The 25,677-nt window shown below is 37.3% G+C and overlaps 1 protein-coding gene across 1 annotated transcript; it reads left to right on the forward strand.

The window, feature by feature from the left end:
* The first annotated feature begins 322 nt into the window (after positions 1-322).
* LOC131052863 (cationic peroxidase SPC4) lies at positions 323-2,596 on the forward strand. The gene is made up of 4 exons (XM_057987507.2): positions 323-718; positions 834-1,019; positions 1,324-1,495; positions 1,938-2,596. Exons 1-4 carry the CDS (start codon positions 479-481, stop codon positions 2,402-2,404), a joined length of 1,065 nt encoding a protein of 354 aa, XP_057843490.2. The 5' UTR covers positions 323-478; the 3' UTR covers positions 2,405-2,596.
* Positions 2,597-25,677: the final 23,081 nt, after the last annotated feature.

A 25,677-nucleotide genomic window follows, 5' to 3' on the forward strand; every position in this document is an offset into this window, starting at 1 on the left:
CTATGACCTCTTCTCCTATTAGGTAGTGTTTTTTATCAACCTCTCCTAGCATCATAACTTTTTTAATTTCTTAGCCTTATTTAACTCTTTCGAAAACAAGTATTTAACGTGTAGTGCCTCTTAAAAGAGACTTTAAGCTATAGCAAATGTTGATAGTTTGGACAAGTTAGTAAGACTCTGTCAACATACCAAGATTCAGTGCAAATAACTTGCAATTGACATTTTCATATTATTAAACATTAAATGCTACTTTAAAAAATGACAAAACTTACCCACCTCCATGTTAGACTTGTTCAACACAAAGTTTCAATCAGGCCTACAAATAAGCAGAAGTATTGCAAATCCTCTTCACCATTAAACTTCTGCAATTTCTCTTCACCATTAAATATCTGCAAATCCTCTTCACCATTAAACTTCTCCAAATCTTCTTCACCATTAAATCTCTGCAAATCCTCTTCACCATTCAATTTCTGCAAATATGACACCATTAAAGACCTGCAAATCATTGTTCTCCATTGTTATATGTCTCATATCCATTACTGTCATCACCTGCCAGCAGATTCCTGAACCAGTTTCAGGGCTTGCATATGGGTTTTATAAAAGCTCTTGTCCCAGAGCAGAAGAGATCGTTAGAGAAGAAATGAATTGCTTCTTGAACAACAATATTACCTCAGTGGGAGGATTTCTTCGCATTCCGTACCATGATTGTTTTGTTCAGGTTCGAATCAAATGGGTTTTATTGAATCAGGAAACTGAATATATATAATGGGTCTTAGCTAAATTCAACGTAGAATTTGAGTGTATTTATATTGATTTGAATCTTGTATTGGCAGGGGTGTGATGCATCTATTCTTATAAATGCAACAGACGGAGAGCAGAACAGTCCTCCAAATCTAAGTCTCCGTCCAGAGGTATTGCAGGAAATAGAAAAGATTAAAGAGAAAGTGGAAGCAGCATGTCCGAATACAGTCTCATGTGCAGACATTGTTGTTCTTGCAGGGCGAGACTCTGTTCACCTAGTGAGAACTGCTCTCCTCTACTCCCATTCATAATCTTTTACTTTACATGTTATAAATTGTTCTTTTCCCTCAACCATGTGGGTGAGATGACTTTTTGTTGATTTTTAAGTCATATTTTTCTGGAATTTTGATGAGAGATTATGAAGTATGATCGAAAATATGATTAGTTTCATATTTCTGATATAGAAGAAATCATCTTTAAAGTAATTTCGGACCAATGAAATAGTGGTTAACACTTATGAAGTGATTTTTTTCATTTTTAATGTCTGTTATACTTATAATTCTTCTGGTATTGTTTGCGAAGAGCAAGGGGCCATATTTCGAAGTTCCAACAGGGCGTCGAGATAGTTTAAACTACGTTCTGGGTAGTGACATTACTAGTGCACAGCTTCCCCCACCCAACTCCACTGTCACTCAGCTCATTACACGTTTCGTACTCGATGGTCTTTCTGGACTAGACTTGGTCGCTTTGTCAGGTAAATTCTACTATTCAGTTTTAAATACAGCTTGTTTCCTATTTAGGGTATCATAGATCTAACAATACTGTTACTGGTGGTTGTTTTGGCTGTTTGTTTTCTTTTAGATCTTTTAGGTTTAAGGCCCTTTGGCTATAGGCTTTGGTTTCATATTGTTTTAAGCACAATAAGGTTTCCAAATCCTTTAAAAACTTTTGTTTCTACTTCTTAAGAGTCCTTTCAAAACCTTCTTTTTATTCTCCTCACATATCGTTTTAAGTTCTTTCATGTTATACAAGACTTCAAAATCCTTTCAAAACACGGTATGATTCATCTCTCCTAGCTCCATCAAAAACATTTATTCAATCAATAACTGTTTGATATTTGAAAATCATTTCTTTTATGAAGGTTATTATGCTATTTGGAGCATCAAAGATTCTAATAGTATATATATGTTTAACAGGAGCTCATAGTGTGGGAACAGCCCACTGCAGTGCCTTCATCAATTCTCTATTCCCTCTGTCAAACAGACTTACATCTTCCTTTGCTCAGGAATTACTACAGATATGTCCAAACCAACGGAGCAATAACTTAACAGTCATGGACAAGGCAACTCCGTTTGTGTTCGATAACAAATACTTCATCAATCTGGTGGAAGGGCTTGTGTTGTTTGATTCAGACACTGCTCTTCTCCAAAACTCACAGACTTCCAGTGCAGTTAAGAGTTTTGCAGATGACCAACAAGAATTTTTCGGTCAATTTGCAGAGTCATACATTAAGATGTCAATGATAAATGTGAAAACTGGGTCTACAGGTAACATCAGGAAAGTGTGCTCACTTCTCAATTCAGAGTCGACGAATCACAAGAATTTGACTGGTTCTATGAATATGATGTATGCAGAAACAGATACCATACGTACTGCCTCATGAGTGTAGAAATGCTTTAGACGTTGCTCAGTTATTGCATTCCATCCTTTTCTTATATGTTAAGAATATATTACAGTAGAGAATTCACGTTGTGGTATATGCTTTCCATTGTATTCTAAGGATACGTCTAAATTGGTGTTTGTTCAACAACTCTTGGTATTCAGTCATTATTATCTTTAATTTATAAGCTGACTTTTTCATATTTCTATCACTTTCTAGACATGGATTATAATAGTGTTCTTAAATATCATAATAGTGTTCTTAAATATCAAACATAATTATTTCCATATCTTTGAATCAAGCAAAACAAAATTAGCAAGAAAACCCTTCTCGCTATTTATGGGACTAAATGAGTCATGTAAATTTGATTTTGATGGATTACCAAATTCCATATATTTAGACATTCTCTCATGCATTTACTCTATCAACTTATTTATTATACTTATACATGCCCATAATTTCATTCACAAATATTCACTTTGATTTGACACATTCATGTCTTAAGATACTATGCAGTCACACAAATGTTTGTACAATCATAAAATCATCTTTTTAACTCCGAATTTCAATTTGGTTGACTGTCACCTATAACCTTCCAACTACGGGTTGACTAAAGACAAATCTGTGAAATATGATGCTATGTTCTTATATATAAGGATAATTAATACACATTTACATATATCTTATTCATTTGAAAAATCATTCAAGGATTTGAGAGCTATATTTATATTCAATTGGACAAATAAAAGGAATTTAGTTCTCTGCGAGCATCCTAGAAGTGTGTGAATCTTTTTGTACATAATTTCCCTCACTTTACCAATAAGAATATATCCCCTTGTGACAAACTAATATCTTTTTCAATATATTTATAATTTATATCAATATTTCTAGTTATCAAGGAAAATGAAAAATAGAGAGGCAAACTAGGTGAAGTGAAGAATAAAAGTCCATTGGTTTCATATTATAATTTTTGAGTATAAATATACAAATAACGATAGTTATTGAGTATAAAAGACTCATATCTCTTTTGACACATAGCTACATATTGTTGTCATATAAACTCCAAAGTCTTAAATAATTAGCAAGAAAGCAAGATGAGTAGTTTACATTCAAAGAACAAACATATCTTGAACAAAGATTAGAAAAAAAAATGTAGTCACATAAATTTGTCCATTTAAATAAATAAATATTTGCTATTGATTTGAATAATAAACCCACTAGCCAACAGTTAATTTAATTAACATTTAATTAATTCATCCTCAAACATTCTCCTGTTAACTAAATAAATTATTCCATTTATTTGAATTCATTCATTACACCAAATTCACAATCAATTAAATGAATAAATCATATTTATTTAATTTCAACCCCTTCCCTCTTTTAAATAAATAATTAAAACATTTATTTAAATCATTAAATCCCCCCCACTTGTATTCTCCTACAAATGCAAGTTGCAACCACAAGTTGAAATAAATTAATTTTTGTTTAATTTAAATCCTATTTTCCCTCACCCACCAAACCCACTTGCAATCCTAAATCCCTTTCTAGACTCTTCTAACCACTTTCTAATAATTCCTAATTAGCCTAATCTCATTTCCTAATTATTGTCACATTCCTAAGCAACTTGGAGTCACTTCTCAAAGTCTTCAAAGTCTTTGAAAAGCATTCAATGTTTTATGTGTTCAACAAGCTAACCTCTAAAGTCTTCCAAACCACTAATGACTCTTGCATGACCATTAATGGCTCTTACATAACTATTTATGGTTAAATCCACTCGCTCCCATGGTTAGAGAATTTACCTCTAACTCAACCCTCATTTAACCCATGGATCTCTTCAAGCATGTATTTCTTTGACCATGGTTATCCTCACTAACTCTTGCACAAGAGTTTATCCATTGGATAAAGACATTATTTATTGGATAATTGCTTTATTCTTTCAACTCAACATTAAACTTACCTCCCAAGTTAACCCCCAGGTCATGTCAAGCATTTAATGCTTCTTCCCTCTCCTCTCAACCCATCTCTTGTTGACATTTGTCATCCTGGGATTGGATTGAAAGCCTTCACATGGATCATAAACCCATCAATCATGGCCCTTGTTGAGATTACTCAATCTCAACCATCCATTGCTCCATTTTTCCTATAAATAGAGCTCACAATCCTCATTTTCCAATCCTCAAGCCTCAAGCATTCTCAAGCACATCTATAATCCTGAAATCTTGTATGCATCTAACTTATAGTGAATTTTAGAGAGCATTTAGCATAATCACCTATATTTGTCATTTGGGCTAAAATTAATATTAGATAATTGGATAATATATCATTTTAGCTTGTTCACATTTGCATTTTCATAATCATCCATTTTACAATCTTGAACCTCCATAAGACATCCAGAATAGTGCAAAAATCTACTAAGAGCTACACTCATTTGGGAACTTGGAGAGGAGAGGAACAAGGGAGGAGAAGCTACAAGCATGGTGGAAGGCATTTGGAGATGTCTTAGAGCATTTATTTTCTTTGTTAAGCTCTCTATTTTTCTTTTAGTCTCTCTCTTAATATGTTTGCTTAGGATAGTGTTTGATTTCTGACTTTCTAACACTAACACTTGGTTTCTTGCTTGTTTGTTGGTGTTTGTTATCCTAACCATTCTTTCAACAGAGCATCATTTGGTGAATCTGACGTGAATCAAACACGCAACCTTCTAATATGATTTTTTGAAACTACCAACATTTTTTCATGTTTTAATTGACACACAGGTCACGCTTTAGCATTTTTGTTCACATTCTAGCACCTTCAAAAGTTGGCACTTTAGTGCTATTGTTCCTAATAATAGCGTTATTGTATCTCAACTGATGCTATTGTACTTATTTTAGCACTATTAACCATTAAATAGTGCTATCGTTTCTTCCTTTAGCACTTTTGTTTCTTTTTATAGCATGTTTGAACGTCTTTTAGTGCTTTCGCTGGTTATTTAGTGCTTTCGCTGGTTATTTAGTGCTTTCGTGTTAAATAGCGCTTTTGTTTCCACACATAGTAGCGCTATTGTAATAGAGAGTTGTAAAAAATTTCCTTGTAACCGAAAAACCAAAAAATTAGGCTTGTGGAAGCCCACCAAACATTCGGATTTTACTAACCAGTTGATTTTTGTGCAGGTTTAGACTAACCCCATCTTATAGGATTTTTCAAAATTTAAAGCTTAGGAAGTAGATTTATTTATGTTGCTAAATTTGTCTTTAAAGTTAGGATAAAATGAATTCACTTTCTTTTCTTGGTTAAAAATCAAACTTCACTTCTTTTTGGGTTTAAAATGAATCACATATTTGGTTTGGAGCTCATAAAAAGAATCTCATTTGTCCAAAAACATCAAAAATTACTAGACACCTTTTTATATAGAAACCCACCCGTTCTATTGATTGAGGATATTTATGATAAATTCAGTGCAAGAGCATAGATGGTTTTTCTCCCAAGATACTTACCATACATATTTCCTTGAGTAGAAACATAACTTTTTGAAAGGCTACTTGTAGCTTGATAAAAGTGGTGACTCGAAACATAACTTTTTGAAAGGCTACTTGTAGCTTGATAAAAGTGGTGACTCCCCCATCATAGGGATCATCTATTTGTTATGCTCATGCAAGACTTAGTATATCACATCCTTACCTGCTATGGCAAGATTCATAAAGTACGTAGTACCAAAGTTGAAGAAATATCAAGATGTGGGCTGAAATTATTGCAATTGGCCATTTGACCTTAGGGATAAAGTGTGTTTGAAGTGTCTTCATTTTGTGTTAGACCAGTGATAAATTGATCCGACTTTAGGATTTTGGAAAAAAACATACACAAAAACATTTGAAAAAGGGTCAAAAAGTTCAAAGCTTGGGTTGACTTAGACCCACACTTATTTGTGCCTTTTGAGGCAACATTATTGTGTTTGTGTGCTTGCTCTGTTTTCTTGTCAAAGAAAATCAAAACCAATTCAAAAACAAATATTCATCCAACACAAATTTTCAAAACCAAACATTTGGCAAAAATCAAAACAAAGTGGAAACAAGATATCAAACTATATGACCATCCTTCACATTTTGAGAAAGAAGAATCTTCATCAACATATCAATTTGAAGAAAATACCATTGAGCTCAAAGGCTTTCATCAAAATAATAAAAAATTTCTATCTCAATAGCCAATTTTTTGTCTCACACAAAGCCTTCTTGCATCATATGCGTCTATATCTTCAAAGAAATTCAAACGAGTTGATCAAGAAACTTTGAATGGTAGAGATTTTACTCAATATAGAGCTTTGAGTTATCATAAAAAAAAGGGAGGCAAAATCAATCCTGCCTTCTTTCCAGACATCTCCATAACATATAACATAGCTCGGGAAGAACCACCAACCCCCGAAAGAGAAGAGGAAGAATTTGTCCCATTTGTAACACAAATTTTTTATTGAAGTTCCCATCCATTCTCACATTCATACATCATCGACTCTTGAAACATAAAAAGGTCTTTGTCTTGAGTTCTTTTTAGATATTGCTTGAATCAAAACAACACATCACTCTTTAGAGTGTCTCTGCATCTAGGATAAACTCATCCTAAGAGGCATTTCTATGCAGGTTAGAACTAGTCTATGAGTGGATCCTCTCATTACTAGATAGCTTGGTCTGTAACACATCTCAAACCTTGCTATACCTTATCATATCAATCATAGAAGTATTTTGGTAACATCAAACCTTTAGTGTTAGAGATCCATATGCAAAATACTTCACCAAACATTTATCTCTCATTCCATCACCAACTCATAATCATTTTCACCAAACTTCAACAACAACTTTCAAACAAAATGGCTCAAACCAAATCAAGGAGGAAGAGGAGGACAATCTCAATGAATTCCAAGAAGCCCTTGGAGGAACTGCAAATGATGAAAATCCTGGTACTCCCACTCCTGAAGAAATAGAAAGGGCACAACACAACCCCCTCTTCAATCGAATTTTTGATGAAATCCTCAAAAACAACACTAATGCTCATTTTTTGAGACTTGCTCAAGAAGGAGCCAAACTACCCTCTAATTTTGATATTGCACAATTACGACAAGCATCAAAACACCATAGTCATAGTGAGGGTGGAAGAGGTCGAGATAACTTCAGATATGACCTTAATCAAGGAAATCCCCCACCTCCTCCTCCTCCTAATGGCATTGACATGTTGAGGCAACAAGTCAAGAATCTAGCCAACAATTCCACAGTGGTGTGAAAACTACCCAGTTTTCACTTAATGATATTTGTCCCTATCCCTTTGATAAGAATCTACATATGCCACCTTTTCCATGGGGGTTTGAAACACCTAAGTTAGAAAAGTATCAGGGAAAAGGAGACCCTAGAGATCATGTAAGGGAATTTCACTCAGCTTGCCTAGAAGTGGCATATGAAGACACATATCTAATGCGCCTCTTCCCTCAGAGTTTGGGAGGGACAACTACACAATGGTTTTCCTAACTAACAGGTGGCATTAGGACATTCGAAGAACTGGTCCAAAAGTTCATCGCACATTATTCACACAACATAGAATGTGATGTCACCATGGCAGATCTGTGTAACACCAAGCAAAAACCAGGGGAGCTATTTTCTGCTTTCTTGCAATGGTGGAGACAACTATCTAGTAGGCATTCTCTTCATCTACCTGAACAAGAGCTAGTGGAAATATTTATTTCCCACTTGAACGATGAAATGGAATTCCACCTAGACATGAAGGGCACAGAATCCTTTGCTGACATGATCACCTGGGGGTTAAAATGTGAATGGGCCCTCATTAAAAAGGGACTTATCAAGATATACAATGAACCAAAAGATGGCCCTCGCCTGCACTTTAACAGTGATAAACCCAACTTCTGGAATAAAAACAAAAACATCATCAAAGATGGGGTTGTAGATGTAAGGACTATAAAGAGTGCACAACCTGTGGTCCGATTTGCGGGGCAAAATCCCTCTCCTAAAAACAACATAGTTGCTCCTCAACAAAATTAAGGATGCAATGCACCGCAAGAGGAATCGAGACAACGACAACAAAATTATAAACCAAAATGTACATACACTCTCTTAGGGGAACCTATTGAAACAGTGTTACGCCAATTGGTCTCTTTGAATCTGGTGACCTTACCAAAGACATCTAATAACGAACCTCAAGTAAAACCTCCATGGTGGAGAGATAATGAACATTGCAAATTCCACCAAGGGAAAGGGCATAAAACAAGTAACCGTCATAGACTGAAAGATCTTGTTTAGGATCTTATTGACTGAGGAGAGATTGAAATTGAAGGACATGACCCAAAGACCTCAAATAATGATCATCTCATGTTTAAAAATCCGCTTCCATCACAAGATCAAAGGGGTCCTTCTACTTCAAAGCAAAACAAAGATACAACTGATTATACGTGAGCCACCTATAATGACACTGTGAATTACCTATATGATGCCAATGAACAAATTGCAACCATCACCATCAAAGATCCAAACCCTACCTGCAATGTTGTTATGCATCGTAGCAAGATCACAATTAAAGAAGATCCACAAGGCACAACCTCCATCCCAAAGTAGTATAACCTTGTGGAACAATTAGATAAGATACCTGCACTTATATCCATCTTAGAGATTTTACACCTATCCCCGTCTCATAAAACAATCTTGGATCAAGCTCTCCAAGAGACGTCAATCCCAGCCAATCTAAATACAGATCAATTTCAAGCTATGGTTGGTAATTTGAGGTCATCACCATGTCTCACTTTCTTTGAAAGCGACAATACATCCTTCCAACAACCTCATAACGCCTCACTCCATATTGAAGGATTTATCAACCAACACAAGATCAAGCGAGTCTTGATTGACAATGGAGCAGGCCTAAATATATGTACATTACAATTGGTCATAGCATTGGGATATGCAATTGAATCAGTGGACCCCCACAAAAAGATAACCATAAAAGCCTATGATGATGCAGAGCGTTCTTCAAAAGGAGCAGTTATGTTACCAATCTGAGTGGGCCCAGTGGTGAAGCACATCACTCGTCAAGTTCTGGACCTTCCTCTGTTGTATAATTTGTTGTTAGGAAGACCTTAGATACACACCATGCAAGCTGTTCCATCCACCTATCACCAGTGTATCAAGTTTCCTCATAACGGTGTAGAAATTACAATCCTGGGCGATGCAAATCCATTTGCATATTATAAAAATATCAACCATCAGCTAGAGATTACCATTCCCAACAATAGAGAAGCTATCCCATCCACATCATATGTTAGTCCATCCTCTCTTTCCAGTTCAAACACCACTATACCAAAGAAAGAAAAGATAAAAATGAAAATGGCAGAGGAAGGTCCTAGGGAATACAATCTAAGCCAACTCTTTTGTGTTGGGAAACTACCCACTTCCCCTAGAACTCATGGTAAGCCTCAAAGGTTACTTCAAGCACCACTGGTCAAACTAGAATGAACTTTGGAGCCTTTTATCATTGGAAAGATTCAGGAAGAGGAGACCAGAGATTAGGACTTAGCATAATGGATCTATAAAGACCCTATCACCATGAAAATCCCACAAGCTAAGCTTACCATAGATCAATATGGCAAAGGCCTTGTCATTATGAAAAGAATGGTGGCTAGAGTGCTTTGGGACCTCACAAGCAAGGACAACATGAGACCTTGCAGCCTGAATTAAAGCCTAAAGATAATATTGGATTAGGCTTTCAAAAGGAGACTCTTCCTAAGCCCAGGTTCAAAGGGAAACCCAACAAACCTCTATATCAGCAGCACCAAGAACCGCACCAACTGCCCCAATGAGGCTAAAAATCCCAGCAATACCATCCACAACACCAATCATCCCACCAATCAAACCAACAACCCATCAACAATAGCAATTGCATCAACAACACCATTAGCAATATCAGAACCACCAGTAGTATCGACAGCACTAATAAATCCATCAAAAACAGTAGATTCAACAACGTCGATGCTCCCAGTATTGGATTCACTGATCCCAATAATCCTCCCCACAGCACCAACCATTCCATCTCCAAAGGTACATTAGTCGATTACACCTGCAATGTTTAACTCAAAGGATATCCTGATTTGGTATAGTAATCAAATGTTAGATAGCGACTCAGAGACCGACTCACATGAGTGGGAATTTGATTCCATACATCTCAATACTTTAGATGAGGAAGACACATCACCACCTCCACCTCACAAAGAAATCTCTATTTATAGAGAAGCACATATTAAAGCCTCTTGGGTTCCTAAACTAGAAACATCTTCCACGGACCCTAGGTCACATCCTATGCCTGATTTTGACAGGGAGAGTACCATCAACAACCTTCACCATAATGTATTAACCCTCACTGACACATCTTATAAAATTTACCTGATTGAAGAGGTAATGCCCATTATCCATCCTGAACTCATCGAATGGAACCAACCTAATCCACCATGCCTTAACCAATTCCAAAATGATGAGGCAATCATTGACTTTTTGGAACTATGGGATAACATACCAAGCGGGGATCACAAAGTTGGATTCGCCATTGAACTTAATAGTGCAACATACTTCGGGGCGGATGCCAAACCTTTCAACTACAAAAATATTACAATAAAACATGGATCTTCCAGTGAAAACCACACGGTGACACTGTTTGATCCCAAAAAAGCAAAAAGAAAGAGTGTATCCAATGGTGAAAACCTCTCAGAGGCGCTTACGGATGAAAGGTTTGACATCCTCCTCTCCAATGCAAATCAGGAATGATCAACAATCCTCATTGAGGAAACAAAATAATTCAACGTGGAGGCCCCTAAGACTCCTCACCACATATATCTGACATCTATTTTAACTCCAGAGGAACAACCTAAGCTTGGAGAATTCTTCTAGAAGCGTCAGATCAACTTCGCATGTTCATATGCAGACATGCCTGGTCTAAACCCTGATTTAGTCATGCATCACCTCACCATGGCAGAAGGAGCTAAACCATTAAAATAGAAGCTTCACAAGATGCACCCCTAGATTGTGGTACTAGTCAAAGCAGAACTTAAGAAACTCCTTGATGTTGGTTTTATTAGACCAATTGATTATGCAGATTGGATCTCCAACATTGTACCTATTGGCAAACCAAATGGGGGCATCTATATCTATACTGACCTCATAGATCTAAACAAGGCATGTCCTAAAGATGACTTCCCCCTACCAAACTGTAAAGCGGAAAATCGCGATCGAACCCTAATTGCTCTCCCCTCTTCCAACTCCAAGGAGAGAGAAGGGAGATTCACTAGGGTTGATGGTTTTCACTTAGGGGAGAGACTTTAAATTCAAAAGAGGGGTTGAAACCCACAAGCTCCAATCCCACACAATGCAAGATTGGATGCTAAATGTGTTTCAAGGGTTAAGAAAGCAAGGCTACCCTCTTTTGTAAAGAATGTTGATAGAAGAATTAAGCTAGGAATGCATAGAAAGTGACAAAGATTCGCTTATAAACTGAGATAGGGATATAGGATGAAGTTGCGGACCTGGAATTAGCAGTAAAATGTCGATACGGCGTTGTCCTGCGAATTTGAGCGAAAGTTGTCAGGACGATGGCGCCCGAGCGTCACGGTCCTCCGAAAAATCCGCGAAACGAAGGGGGATCTGTTCGTCTCTGCACAAGGATTCCAGATCTTCAATTTCAGCCGCGTACCTGCAACCTACACACAAAAAAGCGAAGACGATTGGGGGGTTAGGGATTAGGGGTTTGCCTTTAGGTCAAACCCCGGTTTTGGAATTAACCAAGAAATGAGCAATGCTGTAAATGTAAATGTCTGTAATGTAAAACAAGTACTAATACCTTGTTGTAAGGATGTTTGTATCCTTATGTGCGAAGGTATAGATGTTGTATGTTGTATGTTGTAGTAGTATGTAGTAAGTGATCTCCTCTTCAATGGTTGAATCCTTGTCTTGAATGCAACACTTAGCCTTGAATGGAGACTTGAAATGATCAATTGCTTGAAGGAATGCTTGAATGCTTGAATGCTTGAGTATAATTTCCACGCTTTTTCCATCATGTCCAATGAAAGAGGAAAATGTAGTTTATATACTTGTCATTTAGGGCTGATAGACTGATTTTCCCAACCTTAGGCCGACCAGGAAAGACAATTTTCCAATTTGCAAACATAAAGACCCGAAGTCCAAAAGAGACCAGGCCCAAAATAGGACCTAGGGACCAGGGCGCTGGGCGCTCTGGTCCCACCTCCCGGGACAGCAGGGTGCAAAGGAGGTTCAGGCCAGGGTGCAAGAAAATGCAGTTTTTGGTGTCATAATCACGTTTCGGGGTCTCCATTCAGGTTGCGTGTTGCGTCGCCATCGTGAAGACCGAAATGCAGTCGAAATTGCAAGTGTCGCAATTTTAGGACGCTACATTTAGCCCCCACTTTAGCGGGAGTATGTATGCTCATACTTTCGGTAAAGTACAAGGAAACAATATTGAAAGACTTTCACCACATCAAGGAGGCAAGACACACCAAGCCCCCAGTGGACTAAGGATCTTACGACTTCGATTGACAAAGTAAAAGGGAAGATCACGAGGGAGAACCATGACTGTCAGTAGTAAGGTTCCCTCACTATGAGTCATGCAAGAGAAATACCGAAAATTTTCAAGGCAAAGCTGAGTTCTCCAAGAAATTTTCATGTATCCTGAAGGGATAGACAGGGTGTATGCCCCCCTACGTTAAAGCGATCGCACACGCCTCAACGGGGGTGATTGCTTTAAGGTAGTGATACATATAAGAAATGAGAAAGGAGCACGTTATCACAAGGATTTAGCCCCCAAGTATGAGATAAACCCAAGGATAATAGACACAAAACACAAAGCACAAGGTAACTTCACTTTCCTCGGGGTCAGTATGCTGTATGATAATTCATGTATATCATATGTATATATGCATAATTGTTCTTCATTCCCCAATCAAGGAAGGTCACCTAGAAGAAGGGAACACATGTGTCTTTTGAGTCAACATGAGAGAGATCGAAAGAGATCTCAATGTTTTGCATCGTCCTCAAGTAGACAACACTAAGGACAACAAATAGAAGAATGAGAGTAACATATAGAAGAAGTAACACAAGAGAGGAGGAGAGAATCTGCTATGCTAATGTAACTAGTCTAGCACGTCATCTACCTCCCGATCTTGCTGATCAATGTTTCGGGAAGGCAGGGAACACGCTAGAGGAGGAACATCCAACACAGCAGATGGAGCTATCACAAGATCCAAACAAGGGCTATGTTCATGTTCCAAGCCACGCTGTTCTTGTCTAGGAGCTAGGATAAGTGCTTTAGAAAATTCATTAGATAAATGGTTATCAATATCAACAAGTTCATATTCACTATCAGAAGCAAGAGGAGTAACATTTTCATCATGAATAACATTTTCATCTATAGCATCATCAAGATTTATAAAAATAGGGTCTTTAATTCGCACAGGATCAAGACCATCATGCATCTTATGTTTTGGAGATTTTGGAGAAAATGGAATAATGCTTGTTGAAGGTGTTTTTGGAGATTGCAAAGTTTCAGAAGCAGCTGCTTGAGCTCTAAGACGACGCTTTCGTCGGCGTTCACGTGCAGAATGATTTCATCTAGTCTTAGTAGGAAGTGGAGAAGATTGAGGAGGAGGAATGTTCTCATCCTTATCACTTGGGTGTTTAGGTTGTGGTCTCTTAGGCTGGATAATAGGAGAAGAAGAAGGTCTCTTCTCTCTATAAAAAGAAGGAGGAGGGACTGCTCCATATAAAGGAGGAATTTTTGGTTTAGGAAGAAGACCAAGTCCATCATGATGAGGAGGTATAGGTCTACTTTTAGAAGGTTTATTAGGCATAGACATAGTCACATCCATAGGAATGGGTTGGGAATCTTCTTGAGGAAAGACGTTAGTTTTATCTTTCAAAGGAAGAACTTCCTTCTCAAGAATGATAGGAATATCAAGTTTAGGTGTTCTAGGTTCACTTAGAGATAGGATCATATCTGTTTTCCACTTTTGATAAGATTTGAAAAGATGATCACTTCGCGGAGGAAGAGATTGGAATTGTTTAGGCCAAAAGTAATCAATAGGAACGCTAGAAGTTCTTTCAGCTATTTTAAAGAGACTATGATTGACAGTAACAACTTCACCATTATGGGGAAATTTCAAACACTTGTGAATAGGAGAAGCAATAGCTTTCATGGAAGATAGCCAAGGATAGCCAAGCTTCACACGAAATTGTTCGGATGAAGGAATAATAGCAAAGTTCACATCAAGGGATTTGTTATGGACCTCAATAGGCAATGTAATAGAACCAATTGCAGGAGAAGAAAATGCATCAAATAGTTTCACAATCACATCTATTTTGTCATATATCACTTGATTCAATTGCAAAGTAAAAAGAAATTCTTCAGTAATAACATTAATCATGCACGAAGGATCAATAAGCACTCCACGGCAAGGTGTATTCTTGACTTTTGCAACTATGTATAAAGGACCATCAGGTGCCCTAATGGTTTCACTGGAATCAAATGTGATGGAAGGTTCTTTAGGTATTTCTTGCTGCTCTACAAAGTTAATCACATTCGGAGTCATAGACACAAGACCATCAGATGAGAGAGAGGAATCATTAGCCTCAATTGCATTAGAGGTATGAGAAGGTAATGGATCAGTGAAAATCTGAAGATTTTGATTAGGAGGAGCTACAGATGTATTGCCTTTATCATTCACTCCAGAAATAGAAATAGTATTATTATCAATCAAATCTTGAATTTTACCCTTTAAAGAAAAACATTTTTCAGTATCATGCCCAGGCTAACGATGAAATTGACAAAAAGTTTTGTTATCAAAATAAGGTGAAGTAATCTTTGCAGGATCAATTTGCCTTATAGGAGGAAGAGTAAGCACATTTTGTTCCAATAACTTATTCATAATACTATGCAATGATTCATTCAAAGGAGTATACTTTCTTTCTTTCTTGAAAAATTTAGAAATAGGAGGCACACCTGATGCTGCATTCACATTGTTGTTGATGATGTTTTCATTGAATTTAATGGAATCTCTATTCGGTTTAAACTTCCCAAATGGTTGTTGACTACTATCACCCTTATCACTCGGAGTCATAGGATGTGATTGTTCCATTTGACTCACAGTCAGTTGATAATTGTGAAGAGTTGCACACAACTGTTGGAAAGAAGTAAACTCAAAAAATAGAAGTTTGTCTCGAATATCTTTTTGTAAATTAGAAATAAAGATACTTTGAATATCATTGTCAGGCACTGGAAAGGAAATTTGAGCATACAAATGCTTATATCTACCAATGAAATCAGTCACTTTTTCTTTAACACCTTGTTTACAATGCATTAAATCAATCAAAGTAACTTTAGGACTTATATTGTTTTGAAATTGTTGAATGAAAGCATTTGCAAGTTGTTCGAAAGAAGTAATAGAATAAGAAGGCAACGAGCAATACCATTGTAGGGCTTTGTCTCTTAATGTTCTAGTGAACAGCTTTGCAAGCAACCTTTGGTCATAAGCAAAATCAGTACATATTGTTTGAAAAGTCTTAACATGTGTTAGAGGATCACCTTTACCATTATAAAGCTCCAAATGCGGGATTTCAACATGTTTAGGAGGGATAGCTCGAACAATGTCAAGAGAAAGTGGGCTTGCAACATCAAATGTGGGCACACTAAACTTAGATTGATTCATAGAGGCAATTTGTTGCTATAAAGAAGAGACAGTTTGTGCAAGATTGTTAATGGTCACTTCAGTCGAAGAATTCATATTAGATGTGTTAGATTGAGATGGAGGTGTTATGTTATTGAAAGAAGGTAAAGAGTAAGGTGGTGGGACTCTATGATAGTTAGTCATAGGAGATGATTGGACAGGAGGAACACTACAAGGAGGAATGGAATGGTTAAACGAATTGCCCCCTTGCATCATGTTCATTTGTGGAGATATAATAGGGACACTCATTGAAGGAATGAATGAAGAAGTCAGATTAAATGAAGGAAGAGGGTTAATTGAAGAAGAAGGGTTGCCCCCATGACTGGTGATCACAGGAGGAATGTCATGTGTAGAAGTAGCCATTATGTTTGATGTAAAGGTAGGTACGCTAGCAATAGAAGTCATCAAAGGAATAGAATGATTGACTTGAGTAGGAGGTTGTGTATAACCCAAATTTTCAGCACAACTCTTCATAGGCATCACATTCGAATCCACAATGTGTGCAATACCACGCAAAATATCAATTCCATTCTTATCACTTTGAAGCATACGTTTTAGACCCTCAATTAAAGGAAGAGCTTGACTATCAGGGTATTCTTGAGACATCCATTGTCGAAAATCGTCAAATTGGTTATCCAATTTTGAAAGTTGTTCTTCAGAAACCTCATGGAGAGCTTCTTCATCATTAGGAGGATTAGAGGAATTACCCATGTCCTCGTTAAAAAGGCTATTCAAATTAGGTTCCATCTCCTCAGTAGTTAAACCTCGGAAAGACTTAATTCTACGGCTTCGTCTAACGGGAATAGTGTAAGTAGGGCTTATTGTTGTAAAACTCATGCACTAGAGAGAGAGAGAAAGTTTTGAATTTAGAGGTAGCAATTTTCAGTAAAATCAGCCAATCTTCCAGATTTAAGCTGTTAAATACAATCAAGACAATCTCCCGAAATTTCAGAAAAAATGTCAGGGACCGTGGCGCTTCGGAGTGCACACGGTCCCAGCAACTTTTTTCGAAATTTGCAGGGATGAAAGTTATGATGATTTTGGAGCTAATCTGAAAAAATTGAGTGGTTTTACGATCTGTAGATAGGCCAAATTAAAGTTGCAATCTCGAAATTGAACCCTACCAAGATTGTCGAAAAATGCAAAAATTTGAATTTTGAAAAAGAGAGGGAAACTGAAATTTTGAATTTTATGATTTTAGAGGGAATACCGAAAGCAATGCAAGTTTTGAAATTCAAAAGTTGACTCAATTTCACGCAAAATTCAATTTTGGAAGTGGAAATCAAAGTTGTTGTAATTAAGCACTTAATTTCAAAAGTCACAAATTGCAAGAATTTAAATAAAGCACTGAAATTTTTAATGAATGCAAACACACTTTTCAGATTTAGGACAGTAAGAACACAATTTTGACACAAAATTTTAGTTTCAATGATTTTTGAATGATTAGAAGCGTTAATCCAAGCAATCCCTAGACCAACTTTGACTTTAATTTTGAAAGTGTTATAATTGATAAAATCAGCCAAAATTCTGGATTTTAGCAGGAAAATACAGTAAGATCTAGCTCCCAAAATTTCGGAAAAAATGTCGGGGACGATGGCACTCGGAGTGCACACGGTCCTCGCAACTTTTTTCCAAATTTTCAGGGATGAAAGATATTGTGATTTTATTGCGGAATCCAAAGTTACAGCTGATTTGGAGATGTTTTGATCAATGAAATTGTCGAACAAAGGTTGAATCAAGAGGGTTTTAAAAATTAGGGTTTTAACACTTAACCACTTAATTTTCAAAATTAAAGCACAAATATGAATTGATAATTTGTAATAGAAGGGTAGATCTGAAACAAGCATTAACATTTAGACATTTCACAAGCTTAATTACTAAAAAGAAAATTTAGGGTTTTTATGCAATTAACCTCTAAAATTTTGCAAAAGATCAACATGGAAATGTAATCAAGGAATCCAATTTTCAGATCTAACCATGAATAATCAAAAAGGATGTTCATGTCGGGTTCACCAAAATGTAAAGCGGAAAATCGCGATCGAACCCTAGTTGCTCTCCCCTCTTCCAACTCCAAGGAGAGAGAAGGGAGATTCACTAGGGTTGATGGTTTTCACTTAGGGGAGAGACTTTACATTCAAAAGAGGGGTTGAAACCCACAAGATCCAATCCCACACAATGCAAGATTGGATGCTAAATGTGTTTCAAGGGTTAAGAAAGCAAGGCTACCCTCTTTTGTAAAGAATGTTGATAGAAGAATTAAGCTAGGAATGCATAGAAAGTGACAAAGATTCTCTTATAAACTGAGATAGGGATATAGGATGAAGCTGCGGACCTGGAATTAGCAGTAAAATGTTGATACGGCGCTGTCCTGTGAATTTGAGCGAAAGTTGTCAGGACGATGGCGCCCAAGCGCCACGGTCCTCCAAAAAATCCGCGAAACGAAGGGGGATCTGTTCGTCTCTGCACAAGGATTCCAGATCTTCAATTTCAGCCGCGTACCTACAACCTACACACAGAAAAGCGAAGACGATTGGGGGGTTAGGGATTAGGGGTTTGCCTTTAGGTCAAACTCCAGTTTTGGAATTAACCAAGAAATGAGCAATGCTGTAAATGTAAATGTCTGTAATGTAAAACAAGTACTAATACCTTGTTGTAAGGATGTTTGTATCCTTATGTGCGAAGGTATAGATGTTGTATGTTGTATGTTGTAGTAGTATGTAGTAAGTGATCTCCTCTTCAATGGTTGAATCCTTGTCTTGAATGCAACACTTAGCCTTGAATGGAGACTTGAAATGATCAATTGCTTGAAGGAATGCTTGAATGCTTGAATGCTTGAGTATAATTTCCACACTTTTTCCATCATGTCCAATGAAAGAGGAAAATGTAGTTTATATACTTGTCATTTAGGGCTGATAGACTGATTTTCCCGACCTTAGGCCGACCAGGAAAGACAATTTTCCAATTTGCAAACATAAAGACCCGAAGTCCAAAAGAGACCGGGCCCAAAATAGGACCCAGGGACCAGGGTGCTGGGCGCTCTGGTCCCACCTCCCGGGACAGCAGGGTGCAAAGGAGGTTCAGGCCAGGGTGCAAGAAAATGCAGTTTTTGGTGTCATAATCAGGTTTCGGGGTCTCCATTCAGGTTGTGTGTTGCGTCGCCATCGTGAAGACCGAAATGCAGTCGAAATTGCAAGTGTCACAATTTTAGGACGCTACACAAACAGTGACATGATCGTGGACCTCACAGCAGGACATGTCATACTTTCTCTCATGGATGGATTTTCAGGGTACAACGAGATAAAAATCGCACTAGAGGATCAACATAAGACGACCTTCACATGTCCATGGGGAACATATTGTTGGAATGTAATGCCTTTTGGTCTAAAGAATGCAGGGATGACCTATCAAAGAGCCATGACAACCATCTTTCATGATATGATGCATACCATAATGAAGGATTATGTTGATGACTTACTGGCAAAATTATTAACAAGAGAAGGTCATCTTGCAATATTAGAGAAAATATTTGACAAACTAGAACAATATCATGTTCAACTCAATCCAAAGAAATGTGTCTTTGGAGTAACCTCGGGGAAGCTTCTAGGATACATTGTCTCAAGCAAAGGCATTAAGGTCGACCCAGAAAAGGTCAAAGCAATCATGGACATGCCACCTCCAAGGAACATCAGTCAGATAAGGACACTACAAGGGCGACTACAATCCATCCGAAGATCCATTGCACAACTAGCAAACAAGTGTCATCCCTTTACACATTTGTTACACAAAAACATCCGCTTTCAATGTGATGCCAATGTCAACAAGAATTCCAGATGCTTAAAGACTATCTCATGAATACACCATTATTGATCCCACCAAATCCAAGTGGACCTCTATTGCTCTATATTTCAGCAACTAATACATCATTGGGAGTACTACTGGCACAACATAATGCAGAAGGGAAAGAGTGTGTTACATATACTATATCTCTCGCACACTGGTCGGCTATGAACTCAATTACACACCTATTAAGCAAGCTTGCCTAGCAGTAATCTTGACAGCCACTAAACTAAGGCACTACTTGTTAACACATAAAGTACAACTCATTGCAAAGATCGATCCACTAAAGTACTTACTTAGCAAAGCAGCATTGACAGGCTGCTTGGCCAAATGGGTGATGATTCTGAGTGAATTTGACATCGAGTATATGGACCGTAAGGCTATTAAGGGCCAAGTTATTGCAGACCAGTTGGCCAATGCACCCCTCACAGGTGATCATCCTCTTGTTTGCAATTTCCAAATGAAGAGATATTCATGATCAGAGAAACACAACCATGGAAGCTCTACTTTGATGGTTCATATACTAGGCATGGCTCGAGGGCAGACATTATTTTTATCACACCTCAAGGTGACAGCATCCCAAAGTCTTACAGACTAACTTTTCCATGTACAAACAACATAGCAGAATATGAGGCCCTGATCACCGAACTTAGACTAGCCATACAATTGAAACTGAAAGAGCTACAGATATATGTCGACTACTAGCTAGTCATGCAACAAGTCATAGACAAATATCAAACCAAGGATGATAAACTCATGTCGTACAAGAAAATGGTGGATAGTTTAAAAGCATCATTTATGACTATCACCTTTGAGAAGATACCTAGAAATCAGAATCGAGTTGCTGGTGCCATGGCTACCATTGCATCTCTCCTAGATCTTCCACAGAATTCAACATGCTATGAGTTCTTGGTAAAACAACTTTGGATTCTCGCTTATGATATCCCCGAATTTGAGATTATATGTCACCTTGTCGGTTCCGAATGCCCATGGTACGGTGAGTTCTACACCTACCTTCACGATCACACACTTCCTCCTAACCAATTGAATAACCAACACAAAGCCTTCATTCGCCAAACCACTCGATACACCATCATTGTTGAAACCCTATATTGACACAGTCTTGATGGTACTCTCCTTCAATGTCTAGAACAGGATGAGACAACAAAGGCCTTGGAAGAGGTCCATGAAGGAATTTGTGGGACTCACTCAAGCGGTTCTTCACTAGCGAATAAAATCATGTGAGCAGGATACTATTGGTCATCCATGGAAAAAGACTCCTACTATTTTGTCAGAAAATGCAAGAAATGTCAAGTTCATGGAGACCTGATACATGCACCAGCACCGGAATTGGAAACAATCACAACACCATGGCCCTTTTGTCAATGGGGACTTGACCTTGTGGGTAAAATTAATCCATCTTCATCCAACAACCACAAATTCATTATTACTACCACCGAATACTTCACAAAGTGGATCGAAGTTGTTCCACTTACCCAAGTCACCGACAAGCAGATCACCTCATTCATCCTTAATTACATCATTTGTTGGTATGGTGTACATGGATGTCCATCATCATAGATAATGGACTCCCATTCAAAAATTAGGACGTCCGTGAACTCTGTGAAAAAATTCACATCCAACACTGCTTTTCCACTCCCTATTACCCACAAGGAAATGGTCAAGCCAAAGCATCGAACAAGAACATATTGAGAATTCTAAAAAAGATAGTCAATGATGTCGGTCATGATTGGCACGTTCAATTGGATCCAACACTATGGGTGTATCGAACTAGCATTTGAACCCCTACAAGCACAACTCCTTACTCACTGGTCTATGGAGCAGAAGCTATCTTACCTATTGAGGTTGAGATACCATCTCTACGGGTTTCCTTGCATAATCTCATAGATGATGAACCATACCAAGTCTCTCATCTTCAAGACTTGGAGCTACTTGATGAAAGGCAACAAGCTGCATACAACCACCTCAAAGCCTTTCAATAGTGAATGAGAAGAAGCTACAATCATCGCATCCGGCCTCACACATTTGAGGTAGGTGATCTTGTTCTCAGAGAGAATCCTTGTAACCAACCAAATAGAGAACATCAGGGAAAGTTTGAATCAAACTGGTTGGGTCCATATGTTATCACTGTTGTATTTGGGTCCGGGGCATATCAGTTGGCTACTTCAGAAGGAGAACCGCTAGCAGATCTGATCAACAGCATGCACCTCAAACGGTTTCATACATAAGATATATAGAGCATCAGGCTCCCATACATATCAAAAAGAATATGAAAAAACATTCAAGTAAATGTCCTACAGAAAATAGTAAAGAAAAATCAAAATAGTAAAGAAAAATCATGCATCCAAAAGGTGAACAACCACTCTGGTGGCACCTTGGGTAAGTATGATGGTGTAAACCTGGCAAATAGGCATCACTCGTAAAGGCTATAGCTCCATTATCTTTTAGAATTGTTGTGATCACATTCATTGCATCCATTCATCCATCAGTCAAACCATGGCTTGTTATTGATCTACAATCAAGGATAGTACTTCATGCGTCTTGCATCCCGCTTCTTCATAGTCATGTCTAAACTTGGGGCAATTTTATTAACCTATTGATGGAAGTGGATTCTGCATTACTTGTGATTCAGTGATTTCTTCATTCAAAACTATCTCACAAAATCCAAAAACATTCAAAACAACCCACAAAATCCAAAAACATCATAAAACATCAAAAATCAACCAAAAACATGGCAACGCATATATCCTTTGTACATACGCATCGCAACAAACATCAAACAGACATTTTTTTTTGTGCTAATCAAATAATGATCCCTTATCAAAACAACCAAACAATCAACATAGGTACACACAACTGTCTTCAACAAAGATGCATCCTTCCTTACCAAAACAAAGACAAGATAACATTTCTTTGACAAGAAAATTATGTTTTAAGCTATCAAGTACTTGGTCCGTTTGATAAGTTATTTATTCATTTATATCAGGTTCTTACGCTACTCCAGGATATCCATAAGTGATTAGAGTAGCTGGGATGGTTCTTGGGTATCATTTTGTTTATTGTCTATGAATTATTCCAATGAAGTTCTGGGGCATGTACTAATGGTGTCTAAGTGGGAAGTTCACTAAGCTACGTGATCTTATGTGAAATACAGTCATGGATCACTATGGCTTGCTAACTACAGTGTATACCTCAACCATATGAGCATGAACCATTATGGAGGGTCCATATTCTTTATCTATGTTGCTTGCTTATAGGTACAATGCTCCAAACTTAGTTCCTACTGCCTCATCCATGATTGATACTACCATGCTCAATGATGAAAAATAAAGTACTAAGGATCATCATTTCATCTCATATGTATATATTGCATTTTGTTGCATTTCATCCATCCATACATTCATTAGAGCTGCATATCATTCATACATAGTAATGACAGTGGATGCATACTCTATTTTTTTGATCTTCTTCCATAGGAATGAGTCATAGGTTCTCCATTTCTTCTATCTAACATCGAACCCCCACATCCTCCCCATCTCGATAATCTGCATCACATACCCTACATCATGCCCCAAAAATCCAATCAAGCCATGTTCATCATCGTACATCTCTAACAGGAGGGATTGTGTTTCCCATCTTAAGTCGTCCACACAATCAAGTCAGTTACTATGTCTACACAGGCACATCAAATCACACACACCTAGACTATCAACAGATACTTTGATCAATTATCTTCAGGTCTCAATAGGTAATCGATCATGGTAATCCTAGACTACATCAGACATTTATCATAATGACCTAGTCTCAACGGGGCTGCTATGATTCACCACAACCATCTATCCCACACACACACTATCAATTGATCAACCAATCAAACACAATCATATTGGACAATTACATCAATTGTCTAAGTCTCAATGAGTATTTTTCTTTAGATACCTTGACTTCATCGAGCAATTACATCAATTGTCTAAGTCACCAACAGGTCACTTTGATTCACTTACTCAGACTTTATCCTATCCAAGCGACCAACTGACATCAACTGTCATGCTTTGACTCGATCGGGGCAATTTAACTGATTGCACTAGATTGTCTAACCAATATTGATCAATTGTACAGTATCAATCAAAAGCACAAACACCACATTTGCATCGTATCTCTTGCAAGACCTAAGGATACTCACTGGCTTGATGTTTCTCCATATTCACTCCATATTTCTCCTATTCTTTTACCATAATTTCTCATTTCTTCTATTCTACCTCCCCTCCAATTCTCATTCTTTTTCGAGAGATTGCCCAATTTTTTGAAATGTATCGGCCCATCTCTTGAGGGGGCATACCACCCACTAAATTAACATTTATGGGGCATATTTCTTCACACCTATTTTTCTTTCTTTGAAACGACACGATAAACTGTACCGTCTCAAAGAGGGGCAAATGTAGTCACATAAATTTGTTCATTTAATTAAATAAATATTTTCTATTGATTTGATTAATAAACCCACTAGCCAACAGTTAATTAAATTAACATTTAATTAATTCATCCTCAAACATTCTCCTATTAATCAAATAAATTATTCAATTTATTTTAATTAATTCATTACACCAAATTCACAATCAATTAAATGAATAAATCATTTTTATTTAATTTCAACCCCTTTCCTCTTTTAAATAAATAATTAAAACATTTATTTAACTCGTTAAATCCCCCCACTTGCATTCTCCTAGAAATGCAAGTTGTAACCACAAGTTGAAATAAATTAATTTTATTTTTAATTTAAATCCTATTTTCCCTCACCCACCAAACCCACTTCCAATCCTAAATCCCCTTCTAGACTCTTCTAACCACTTTCTAATCATTCCTAATTAGCCTAATCCGATTTCCTAATTATTGTCACATTCCTAAGCAACTTGGAGTCACTTCTCAAAGTCTTCAAAGTCTTTGAAAAGTATTTAATGCTTTATGTGTTCAACAAGCTAACCTCTAAAGTCTTCCAAACCACTAATGGCTCTTACATGACCATTAATTGCTCTTACATAACCATTTATGGTTAAATCCACTTGCTCTGATGGTTAGAGACTTTACCTCTAACTCAACCCTCATTTAACCCATGGGTCTCTTCAAGCATTTGTTGCTTTGACCATGGTTATCCTCACTAACTCTTGCACAAGAGTTTATCTATTGGATAAAGACATTATTTATTAGATAATGGCTTTATTCTTTCAACTCAACATTAACCTTACCTCCCAAGTTAACCCCCAGGTCATGTCAAGCATTTAATGCTTCTTCCCTATCCTCTCAACCCATCTCTTATTGACATTTGTCATCCTGGGATTGGATTGAAAGCCTTCACATGGATCATAAACCCATCAATCCTGGCCCTTGTTGAGATTACTCAATCTCAACCATCCATTTCTCCATTTTTCCTATAAATGGAGCTCACATTCCTCATTTTCAAATCCTCAAGCCTCAAGCATTCTCAAGCACTTCTATAATCCTGAAATCTTGTATGCATCTAGCTTATAGTTAATTTTAGAGAGCATTTAGCATAGTCAGCTATATTTGTTATTTTGGGCTAAAATTAATATTAGATAATTAGATAATATATCATTTTAGCTTGTTCACATTTGCATTTTCAAAATCATCCATTTTACAATCTTGAACCTCCATAAGA

The sequence above is a fragment of the Cryptomeria japonica genome, chromosome 6, assembly GCF_030272615.1.
Source record: "Cryptomeria japonica chromosome 6, Sugi_1.0, whole genome shotgun sequence".
NCBI classification, from domain to species: Eukaryota; Viridiplantae; Streptophyta; class Pinopsida; order Cupressales; family Cupressaceae; genus Cryptomeria; species Cryptomeria japonica.

Bases quoted from the DNA above. Each gene is read 5' to 3' on its own strand.
- LOC131052863 (XM_057987507.2), top strand. From the start codon at position 479: ATGACACCATTAAAGACCTGCAAATCATTGTTCTCCATTGTTATATGT. The intron at 1,020-1,323 runs GTGAGAACTGCT...TTGTTTGCGAAG, and splicing joins GGCGAGACTCTGTTCACCTA to AGCAAGGGGCCATATTTCGA. The intron at 1,496-1,937 runs GTAAATTCTACT...TATGTTTAACAG, and splicing joins AGACTTGGTCGCTTTGTCAG to GAGCTCATAGTGTGGGAACA.